The 12,528-nt window shown below is 40.7% G+C and overlaps 1 protein-coding gene across 3 annotated transcripts in view; it reads left to right on the top strand.

Annotated features, from left to right (window-relative positions):
• The first annotated feature begins 3,402 nt into the window (after positions 1-3,402).
• The window catches only part of LOC306923652 (troponin I, slow skeletal muscle-like), a 41,619-nt gene continuing 32,493 nt past the window's right edge, over positions 3,403-12,528 (top strand). The window contains exons 1-6 of one of the 3 annotated variants that reach the window (XM_079501870.1): positions 3,403-3,437; positions 5,640-5,681; positions 6,126-6,257; positions 6,485-6,574; positions 7,685-7,846; positions 11,907-12,015. In XM_079501870.1, coding sequence (XP_079357996.1) covers positions 6,132-6,257; positions 6,485-6,574; positions 7,685-7,846; positions 11,907-11,993 — 465 coding nt within the window. In that variant the 5' untranslated portion in view covers positions 3,403-3,437; positions 5,640-5,681; positions 6,126-6,131 and the 3' untranslated portion in view covers positions 11,994-12,015. Of the gene's footprint in view, positions 3,438-4,581; positions 4,977-5,639; positions 5,682-6,125; positions 6,258-6,484; positions 6,575-7,684; positions 7,847-11,906; positions 12,016-12,528 lie in introns of those variants that run through there. The other 2 variants (XM_079501868.1, XM_079501869.1) reach the window with 2 other exon arrangements.

Below are 12,528 nucleotides of genomic sequence, written 5' to 3'. Positions count from 1 at the left end.
AGTTCAAATACCACGAGTTGCCTTCATCCAAATCATCAATGTAAAAATAAAATGTAAGTCTCAACTGTTGCCAACAGGATCTGTGCTGTATGATTTTGTTGACATTGTTTAGTGAACCAGTTGTCTCTGTATAGAGCCTAGCGTCTATGAAAAGCTTTATGTTCAAGGCAAGCTATGGGTTTTGCCACTGACACTTTGACACTGTCAAAATGATACATACGTAAGACAGGTGGTGAGGTAGTCATTGCACTACTAAACAAAGCTATCACCAGATGATAAACGTCACCCCTACATGGTGTGTGTGTGTGAGTGCTTGCGTGCGTGCGTGTGTGCATCGCAAGTACTTTGTCATGACCTTCACAGGAGTACTTATACTTGAATACTGTTCTTGATATTATGATGATGATTCTTGCTTTAACGTATTAATATGTCTTGTAAATTGTACTGCTGTAATGTCTTGCTTTTACCTATATTGCGGAGTCTCCCATGTGCACAACAGATTTAATCTCCGGTAAGTAAGTAAGTAAATTGTATTTATAAAGCACCTTTCGAAGCAAGCTACAAGGTGCTGAACAATTGACACAGTAAAAACAAATAGAAGCACAGAAAACACAGAACAAATACAGTTGTGACAATATAAATGAGCAGAACAAAAACAAACAAGGCAGAACAAAGACATAGGGCTATAAAATGAATCAGGTCAAAGGTATAGGTACTAATAGAAGGAACATGTGTGGCATGTCATGTCAGGCACTGCTGCTCCATACCTTATCAACACCACATGATCATGACACATATCACATGAATATCTTTTAAACCATACAGTAGTTGTGTAATGTGAATGTAGAATATAACTCTGTAGAATGTGTAGAACAATACACACAACAGCATCATCGTACACAATTAGAAAAAATAATCTCAAAGGCTTTGAGTGTGTGTGTGTTTGTGTGTGTGTGTGTGTGTGTGTGTGTGTGCGTGTGCCTGTGTGTGTGCGTGTGTGCACGTGCACATGTTGTTGTGTTGTGTGGGTGAGTGCAGTGTCGGCTGTGGACCCATAAGAAAAACATGGACCACGAGTCGAGGGCAATTAAAATAGTGAAGCGTCAGCGCGATATGGGAGGCTATTTTAGCAAGCCAATCATATGCAGTTATGAATTCATCATTCATTAAAATTGACTTTTCCTTTATTCCCTGCGGTGACACTGTTTCTCTACCTCCTATTTCTCTCACCTCTAAAGGTAAGTCTTAATACAATAATCAACCTGCTTCATGACAGATGAAGGTATTTATTATATGAATATAAAAGTCAATCAACATTTAACCGTCATATATTACAAGACCTTGGGACAAGGGAACAGTCCAGTTTCTTGAGTGCTTGCCTCTACAGTACTGTGTAGAGGCATCTGTATCTGTGTCTGACTGGGACAAATTGCCGTGCTATTATGTGGGGATTAACAACTTGTATGACACCATGGTGGCCGTGACACGGCTACAGCTGCTTGTATTCGTGTAAGACCATCCCTGCTATTCCCCTGCTGCGTTTTTAAATTGACTTGATTCAAATAAGGTACTGTGGCTTTATCGACTGCTCTGACATGTCTGGGTGATCTCTTTTATCCCCAAGCAAGGCAATGTAAGCTGAAGCTTTAGACGCTGCGTTGTAGTGTAGAGTGGCCACTTGACCCACTGGGTTTAGCTGAAATGTGGGGCTGATTGGTGATGATGGCTCTGCTTGCATGAACTGTCAACCTCTTTCATGGAGTCTTATCGCAACTTACACATTGAGTACATCGACACCTTGTCATATCAAAGCACAGACAGACAAATAGATAGACAGATAAGATTAATCGAGTTCACTGCATAAAACCCATTAACTTTACAAATTTGACTGTATAAACATGTTTTACTTAGTCAGTCAGTATTTGTGGATTATACGGTCTAGACAATAAATGATACACCAAGCTTCAAGTTCTCCTACATTCAACTTGTCATTCAGTTTCATAACTTTATTTTGGCCGAAACATAATCAATTATAATCAGTTCTACCATTTCAATTTACAATCTTTTCCTAATGACAGACAGACAGCTAGCGGTTTTGGTTTCTCTGGTATCACAGCTGTTATCTTGGCCAATGGCCACAAGCGTGCAAACGATGTAGACCTTCTGAAATATGGCCATGCACCAGTTCACCTTGACCTTTGATAACCCAGGAAGTGTTGTGCAATTTTGTACAGACATTGAAAGCTGTACCAAAACCCTTAAGGAGCCTAAATTTACAATTCATGCATTTTAGCAGACCTGAGCCCGATTCTACAAAATGTCTTCTAAATTCCAACAGTTTTCAGAGGAACCTATGTTGCTGTATCAGTGGTTCTCAAACTTCTACATGTCATGGTCAAGGTCAACATATATACAGATATGTATTTGACTGTGGATTGCCATTACAAAATATTTTGTTCAAGGGACCTCCAGAAGCAACGATTTGAGTTCAAAATGTTAGCAGATATAGCTCTATGAGCTTGTATATATATATATCTGCTATTTTTGAATAGCCAAAGTATGAAATAATGGTTAAAGTGGTTAAAATCGAAAGTGTCACAGATGCACAGAGGTTTTTTAATGGGTTAATCCAGAGTGATTTACACATGGTAATATAAATATAAATAGTCATCTAGGATCATAAGTAACCCGAGAACGTATCACCATCTAAACAGTATAATATCCAAAGTTGTACAATGATCTGTACATTGAAACTATAAACACTACACAGGATGCCAGTTCAATAATGAGCTGGCATCATGTCTACATAACATTGATTCTATCTAATCTTTTAGCCTTTGCATAAGCCTGCAAGGTCATCGAGGCTATAGGGCAATGGGGAGTTCATTCCATAGTTTGGGAGCCAGCTAGTCTGGGACGTGTGAAGCGTTGTCCTGGATTCTTTAACGAAGGTCCAGCGTCCCTGTGTTAGCTGATCTGAGCGAGCAGGAGGGGTTGCAGGGTTGGATCAGGCTTTAACGGTATCATCGGTATGGGTGTGCAATACCTATGAGGGTGCCATACCAACTAAATCAAATTAACCCATTTTGACATGAGATCAGATTCTAAAAATGTCTTCTACATTTTTCTGAAAAAGCTATGTTTCTATGTCAAAAATAGCAGACCTACAAGCTCATAGCGCGCCACTCGGTGGCACGCTATGAGCTTGTAGATCTGCTATTTTTCAATAGCTAAAGCATAACATAATGCTAACACCAAAAGGGGTTCCCGGGTTAAGTTGTTGATCATTACTGACCCAGAAAAAGGGTCTACTGTACATGACTTTTACTCGTTTGTTAAGTTTTGTTAAAAGAGACTGAAAAGACAAAGTGACATTTTGACAAGCTATACCCTTTCTGTCTACAGGGAGGTAAACTGCAGCCATGTCTGAGGGGTGAGTATAACGTTAACACTCCCCTGATGCCAAAGCCCCACTGCAGCCATCGGGCGTCGCGTCAGCGTCAATGCAGGGAATGTTCCCTTTGTAATCAACAAAGGGTTGCTCCACTGACCATGTCGCCTTGCATTGAACTGCGTTGCATTCATAGAGTTAAAATAGCTGGAAGGGAATTCGTGAAAATCGTGCACTTGGTGCTAAGTTTTAGATTTATGGCATGGTGTTATAGGTATGGGCATCATAGACATAAAAAGGTCTCCAGCTCTGGGGCGCCTGGGTGTCAAAATTGAAGGCACAATTTTCCCGAGATTCCTTGCGAAGCTTGGAGCTTGTCAAGCTTCCGCGTGTGTCACAGAAGTCCCGGAAAAGTCGCGCTGTGATTGGCCAGTAGTCACTTGAGTGGCAGCGAGAGACATGCAGGAGTGGCATGAGTGACGTCACTTGGGCAGCGACGCAGCGTGCCTTAAGCAAATACCTTCAGCCATAGACATATAACGGTAGACGGAGACGTCCCTTCTGGCTCTGGAGCGTATGTGCTCAAGGGAGGATTCCTTGCGAAGCACCACGGAAGCATGAGCGTGCGTCACAGAGCGCATGTTCGGGTCTGATAAGTCCCGGAAAAGATGCACTGTGATTGGCCAGTAATCACTTGAGTGGCAGCGTGACTTAACGTGCCTTTCACACTTCCGGCGCACTTCCTCCCCCAGTGTAAATTGTTCCGCCCCTCCTTCAACACACATGGCTCCAACGAACTGCAGCGGCCAATGAGGCATTTATTGTGGGCATATGGTTTTCAAAAACCATCGCAAACAAGTTGGGCTCGCCCCTAGTGGTCTGTTTGCAATGAGTCCAATATTAGTAGTAGGCATTTGTGAAAAAAGACGGAGATCCGGGCACTCAAAATATTTAAAAGAGGAGAAGAATCTTTATTAAACCAACATGTTTCGACCTATAGAGCGTCGCAATCCCGCCCCCCTCGAGAGACCAGGAAAAGAATTCCCCGTTCATTTTCCTCATAGACTTTTCAAAAAGTATTTATTTAAAGACGTTTACGCTGCGGACAAAGCCAACTCGAGTTGTGACACATCGTGACAATAAACACAATGTTTTGGGCCTGACTGACAGTCGCAACTAATACTGGATTCATTGCAAACAGACCACTAGGGGCCGAGCCCAACTCGTTTGCGATGGGTTTTGAAAATCTTATGCCCATACTGTACCTAACACCATGCCAAACATCAAGAACCTGTCACCAAGTGCACAATCTTGATGATTTCCCTCCCAGCTATAAAGGATAGAGAGTGGACCGGGAGCAACAGCCCCGTCCCCTGTTATTCATTTCAATGGAAGTTGCTCAGTGGCGTTTTGAAACACCTGGAAGAACCAAATGTTATGTTGGTTGCCAACAAAATATTGCTTTGGCATTAGGGAGTGAAGATTACCATTACAATACAATTACCATGCATAGCATATGTGTGAATTAAGTCAACTACTGTAATATCCCTTTTCCTTTTGTGTCCTCTGTTGCTGATGAAGACCGGTGAGTAAAAACAGTACACAATGTACATTTTACAAACAATACTTTGGACTCTTTTAAAGGAACAACAACATGCATTTTAAAACTATTTTTAATATTTAATATTATATTGTTTATGTCCCTCAAACTTATTTCTAATGGTTTGAGCCTAAATCACCACTCTGATATAACCAGTCCAAGTCTTAGCTGCAGTACCACAATGTCCTGAGGTGGTGGGGGCGCTTATATGCAAATTATTTGATCTTTGAGTCATTATAATACTGATGCTAGATGAACCAGGCTTGTTTCTATTCCAATGCCAACTTGGAAAATCAACATTGTACAATTGGACATTGTAAACAAAGTGGCAATGCAAATTTGGAAGTGAAGACTGAAGAGGGGGAGATATTATACAAAGTAGGGTGATACAGATGACATCACACGTACGACCAAATCAGTTGAGCTGTTCCTGAGAGCAATTTCCATAAAAGCCAGAAAGCCTGATTGTTCAAAATTGCGTATCTGTGGGGATAGAAAACACATAGGGGAGCGCAAAACAAGTTTAATCTCATGTTGTAGGACCTTTCATTATTTTTTCATTATTAAAAATGTTGTGGTTAAGGTCAAGACAAATGTCTATAGACATCATTACACATTGAGAATATAACATTTCTCTGTCTATCCCAGAAAAAGCCGGTATATTCGGCCACGCGCCGGTTGCATTTGAAGGTAGGCCTCACATTTTTTGTTAATGTCTAGTAACCAGTGTTGTTTTTGGCAGCATATTTTGATTTTAGTTGGCTGTTTTTTCACTTGCTGAAAATAGCCAATCTATAAGCCCACGCTGCGACGCGTTGTGAGCTTGTAGATCTGCTATTTTCAGCATGCAACCAAGTGTAAAATGACTTATAGTGGATCTCCACTAGTCCCTTCCTAACATTTTAGTCTAGTTTTTATTTGTTGACAAAATTGCCGGTATATTTAGCCTTAGTTTTAGTCATCATAGCTTAGTTCATTTACCGGTAGTTTTTTAGTCAGTGAAAAAAGGTAGTCGACGAACATTTTTCGCCTTGGTTTTAGTCGACGAAAACAACACTGCTAGTAACCATAAATGTCTGAGATGTCTTTGAAAAAGGACTCTTATCTTATCAACGAGGCTTGTCCAACTTCCAGACTAAAATGCTGAAGAAAGCAACGTCCATGCTGGTGGCCGAAGAGGTTGAGAGGAAACGTGCCAGACAGAGCACTCTGGATGAGAGAGTGCCTCCGCTCAAGCTGACCGGCATGGCTCTGGAACAGCTCCAGGTAACTCTGTCATTTCTCAACCGTTTCGAACGCGGGGCGGCTTGCCGGAATCGGGCCTGTGGGTCTGGAACCCCCCCCCCCCCGAGGACCCCCACACGGAGTGCACCACTCACTTCACACGGATGTGATTTTTAAATCACTTTTAATAAAATAACTGATTTATCTTTTTATTAAATATTTTTGAGAGGCGGGGGGGATTTACTTCATTATATGTTCTTTCTTTCCAGGAACTCTGCAAAGACCTGATTAGAAAGAGTGATGAAGCAGATGATGCAAGATACGACATGGACGTTAAGGTGAAGAAAAATGACACGGAGGTACGTTAAGTTAAACTTGAGCAAAAACTACTGCCAATTACTGTTCACTAGCATAGACATTTAATAGGCTTGTTCTTTAGTCGTCGTCGTCCCCCCCCCACCGCCCCGCCACACACACACACACACACACACACACACACACACACACACACACACACACACACACACACACACACACACACACACACACACACACACACACACACAGTAGCCTACCTCGGTTTCATCCTTTTCTTTTCCCATCAACATCAAGAACGTTTTTATCTTTTGTGAGTTAATTTGATCTCGGGAGTTCTCCCTCGCCTGGACAGAAACTGTTGTTTTGTTATCTCTTTGGGCCGATTCATACTCATACTATTTTACCGCTGTAGTGCCGAAATGATTTCGGCTCGTCAGAAACTTTCAGTAGCACCGAAGAGCCGACTTTAGTACGGTACCCGCCCCCCCGAACCTCAAATGACGTCACATTGTAGGCTCTACAGAGCCGAACCGACTTTTATTCGGCTCTAAAATAGGAGTATGAATCGCGCCTTTGTGTTTCCCAGGTGGGAGATGACATTTCTATCGGTGATCATCTTAGCTTGCACAATATCTCCTCTGCCCACACGGGAGATTTGACCTTCAGGCAATACCAATATGTCAACCACTATGCTCCTACTCCAACACTAAATTTAGGGAGACCACTCAGGTCCGCAGGTGTACTATTATATTGTATTAAAATACTCTAGCATACATACAGTATTAATCAAAAATCCGCTAACACGTTGGAGATTTAAGCCTATATAAATAAAGTGATTTGACTAAGTCAAGTAAGTTTGCAGGGTCATATCTGCCGATACCGATTCTGACCGAATCCGATATTATACAGAGGACCACAATTGAACTGGAGTTCTTAATCTGAGAATTAAGAGGCACTAACTACAAACCTTTCACTCCAATTCCAATTGTAAGGTTATATTCTTCAAAAAGTGGGTTATCATTCATTAGCATCATAATGCTAGCAATGGTTTAAGTCAAGTAAAGGGGATGGATACTTGTTTTCAGAACTCAGGGAAAGGGGGAACTGAGGCCAAACATGTTTGATGATTTAACTTGATGTTTGATGCACAGATTCAGGCACTCGCTGCGAAGGTCTATGACTTGAAGGGAGCCAAGAAACCAACCCTGAAGAGGGTGAAGAAGCCTAAGACAGAAGACGTTGTTGTCCCTGAAGTGTCCTCAAAGGCTGACTTCAAGATCAATCTAAAGACGCATAAGAAGGCGGAGGAGAAGGTACTGTAAACTAAAATACTGGCTGAAACACAATTGAGCAGAACTGATAACTAATGTCTAATGTAAAAACACTGTTGATTGCCAATTGATCTTCTCAGCAAGCAGCATGTTGCATTACGGACTACAAATTAACCACATTAATAAGTAATTAATATACACATTAACCCATTATTTTGGGCAGAAAAATAATAATATATATATATATATATATATATATATATATATATATATATATATACAAAAAAAGAAAAAAATGTAATTATTAGGCAATATTTGACAATTTATCCAATGTTTGACCATAAAGCATAGTTTGTTGATGACTTTTGAAACAGTAATGGTCTTTTTCTTCTCTTTCACACTATAGTAGGGGAGCCTATCAGTTTCCGTGATTTCGGAATGTTAATTTTTGGAGACATGTATATCTTAATTCTTGAGGTTACCAGAATGCCAAAAAAACATGTCTCCAATTTTTTATGTCGGGTTTAGCATGTTTAATTAGCATAATTACCTCTATAATTGCCAAAAACAGAAAATGGCAATAACCTTGCTTCTAGGTAACTTATACAGGTGATCTAAGAGTCTAAGTCCATGTTTGTGATGTCCAGAAATTCATCTGTTACCATTGTGAAGTCATACAATCTTTCCTAATTAGCATAATTAGCATAAATTATGCAAAAAACAGGTGAAAATCAGCAAATTGCTGCATTTTTTAATTTTAATTAACTTTTAAAGCTTCTCACAGACTAAGTGTATGTTTACAAGTCCAGGAATTATTATCATCCTATAAATAAATCATGCAACCTTTTGTCTATGTAATAATCATGTAATAATCACACCGAAACCAGAAATAGCTATATTTTTTTGCTTTATGTTAATTAATTAACGTGATCTTACAGACAGTGTAAGTCTGTTTGCATGTCTAGAAAATATTCTCTTTCCATAACTAGGATATGCAACCTTTCCTTATTAGCATCATTTGCATATATATCCCTCATATAAAATAAATCACAATATGAGAAATGGTCACAGAATTATCACATTGTTTATTCTAATATTTACAGAAAGTTTTGAAAATGCATTTAAATTGAAGGGTCTCCATCTTTGTCATCGTCAATCCCCAACAGATCCCCACTCTTCATCTGCCCCACACATGCACATCTCAGAGCAGTTCAAATGTTGGGATCGACAAGAACAATGTGACATGCACTTGCATTTCTTGCAGCCGCATTTGACCAGTTGGGTAATGGTGTCTGGGGCTGGGGGATCCCGTGTTGTGACTGGCACCAGTTGATCTCCCTCAGCCTCCCATCCATATTGAGTTGCTGGTGGCATATGTGGGTTAGGTACGTGGTCCTGATCCCATACCATTGCCTGATAATATGCATGGGCAATGGCTTGATGTAATGCTCCTTGTGTAGGTGGCAGCTTCTCGGCTTCTAATTGTTTCTTTGTGAATAACCTCCACCTGAGCTCACCAACATCCACAAGATTTGTACCGGGCTCGTACAACACATTCTTCAATCTTTTTTTCTGTGTCAGAACTGAGCTTTTTTGTAGCTCCTAAAGTAGCAAATGCAGATACCACCACCACAGGACACCTTTTCAGGGCAAGTGTTGGAGGGCTTTCTTAGCAAGATAGACAGTCAGCTCATCTGATACGGTGCTGATACCTGACAAGAACTGTTTTTCTGATACCTTCCCTATCGGTGTGTTGTCTTCCACATGATAAGTGGTAGGGGGCTTGCCACCCTGGCGTCGCTTACGTGTGGCCTCCTTCAGTGAAGATCCAATGTAATAGCGGTCAAAAACTACATGGATCTCACTATGTTCTTTGGTCTTCGTGTCCAGTTTGGCTATGAAGTGGTCAGCCCACTGGGAACACGTCTTGATCCATGGTGGCTTTCCCATTGCCTGTACCAATGCCATTCCATATATGACAGTTACACTCTTAGCTGGCACGGGACAACTGTCAGTGGCAGCACTCTGTGGTTGCCAACGTCACCAGTCCTCTTCTCATTCTGCAGCTCCTCGAGAATGGTCATGAGCTTGCACTTGTCTGTGCAGGGCCGAAGGTCACCAGTCACTGTAAAGAGGGCACGTGGTTTGGCAGTGAACTCATGCTGGCCAATGGCTTCTTTGAGGTTGATCTCTGACCGTGATCGAGCAACAATCAGCATTCGAGCAAACAGTGACCTGTCATCCTTCAATTCCACCACCTGGTCAGCGAGTTTGTGCTTCACTACTTTTCCTGCACTCTTCCACATCTTCAGTTGAACCTTTTTCATTCTGGCCCAGACACTGACTTCATTTTTGCTCTTTCACAAAAGCCAAAGCCAATTTCGTCTTTGCTGCATACATCTTTCTCCACGTGGGGTAGCATCACAACTTTTGTGATGATATTGGGTAGGTCTTTGCCATCATATGTTAGAGGATTCAAAGATGACTTGATCACATGCTTCAATCGAAGGACATACTTTTCCTGCCTTGTCCAGACAGCCATGGACAAGTCATGGTGCTCCTTTCGTGTAGATGTTTGTGTGCCTGCCATCTGGTGTGCTTCTTCAGCAAGTCTACTCAGCTCTGGTGCTGTCAGGAAGAACCTATCCCTAGCACTGGCATTCTGAGTAATGCCTACAAGGCCTCCAGTGACCTTCATGATACGATTGATGTGCTCAAGTGCATGATCCACCCCAATGGCACAGAATGGTGTCTGATTCTTATTGACAGTGAAATGACCATCCATAAAATCTTGGTAGATCTCTGGATCTGTGGTCTGCAGGGCCTTCATTTCTGCAAGGTAGACTGGAACCAACCGGGCATACTTCTGCTTGTCATGAGCAAAGAAGTATTTGCATAGCTCATCGAGGGAAGAAAGATGAAGTTACCAGAGAGCATCACGGATAGCACATATGAAAGTGTATATCACACCATCTTCATGTAGCGCCGCACAAACTTGAAGAGGGGAATGTTCGCTTCGTTTTTCTTGTCAAACTCTGCCATGGCCTAAAGTAGCTTACCTGTATTTAGATGAGAAGTGGCCTCTCTTGCAGTGGTACCAACAGTGAGAAATAATTCCTGTATCCACTCCGTAATTCAGATTTAATACAATTTACTACAGATTAATGTAGACCAGAAACACCTTATCCTCGGTTAGTCACTGATGATGTGTCCAAGCAGCACCATTCAGGTGTTTTCAATAACTATGATTAGCTTGATTTGCATGACTTAATTGCAAGAGTTTAATTTATGGATATACAAACAGAAACAGACTGTTAGATCACTTTTATCAATCTATTAAAAGCAAAACAGGTAATTTCCTACTTCCAGACTAATTAATACATCAGCTATGCAGATTATACTAATGACAAAAGGTTGCATGATTTACTTATGGCAGGATAGGAATTTCTGGACATGTAAAAATACTCAAGTAGTCAATAAGAGTTTCAGATCATCTCTCTAAGTCAGCTAAATGTGAAAAATGCAGCAATTTCCTGATTTTAACGTCATTTTTGCATAATTTATGCTAATTATGCTAATTAGGAAAGGTTGTATGACTTTACAATGGTAACAGATGATTTTCTGGACATCACAAACATAGACTTAGACTCTTAGATCACCTTTATAAGTTACCTAGAAGCAAAGTTATTGCCATTTCCGTTTTTGGCAATTCATTAGCTAATTATGCTAATTACACATGCAAAACCCAACAGAAAAAATTGGAGACATGTTTCTTTGGTATTCTGGGAACCCCAAGAATCAAGATATACCTGTCTCCAAAAATTAACATTCCAAAATCACGGGCATCAAAATCTGATTGATAGGCTCCTCTACTACTAGACATACCATACAAATACCCAGTATACACTGGCCTTATCTAGCATGCCGACTTACCCTTATGCCTAAACTTATTTGATTTTTCTTTGTATCTTGAATTTTACATTTTAAAATATTTCAAATAGCCTATCTACAAGCTCACAACGTGTAGATGTAGATCAGCTAGTTTAACAAATTTAAAATGTTGTCAAATGGTCAACATCGATGAACTGTGTCTCGATTTCAGAAAGAGGAGGCCGTTGATTGGCGTAAGAATGTGGAGGCCATGTCTGGTATGGATGGCAGGAAGAAGATGTTTAATGCTGGAAACTAGAAATATAATGACGCCACACAAGGTATGTCAGAATGATCTTCATTGCTCTACATTGCAGTATATATGCACATGCATACCTATAGTAGAACCTGCACTAGAATGTCTCTAGGGATGCTTAGTCTGATTCACTGTTGTAGCCCTATGGACTTCATGGTCAATTTCTGCTACTTTAAAGATACATGTACAACATTTTCAATGTGCATTGTGTGTCATATTATATTCAACTGAACATTATCTGTAGATAAGTACGACCAACTGAAAAGTTGAGCTTCTACAAAAGTTCTTGAAGATGCAGTAGGATGGAAGACAGTCAATGACGTTAAAGGACCACTTCACCACTTTTCAACATCTCTTCATATCATTGGTCCTCACTAATGTTCATGATAAAACACCACCATTTTCCCCCTACTCAGTCTGTGTCTCATAGGAGGGCTTTGGGCAGTTCGGACACCCATCCACAAGTGACATCATCATTAGGCAGATTTTTTTTTAAACACGATTTGTTTTAAAATATATTTAGATTTTTATTATCGTG

This window comes from Electrona antarctica (assembly GCF_951216825.1).
Source record: "Electrona antarctica genome assembly, chromosome: 5".
In the NCBI taxonomy this organism is placed as follows: domain Eukaryota; kingdom Metazoa; phylum Chordata; class Actinopteri; order Myctophiformes; family Myctophidae; genus Electrona; species Electrona antarctica.
Note: the sequence above shows the minus strand (reverse complement) of the source record. Positions and strands in the feature narration are given on the sequence as shown.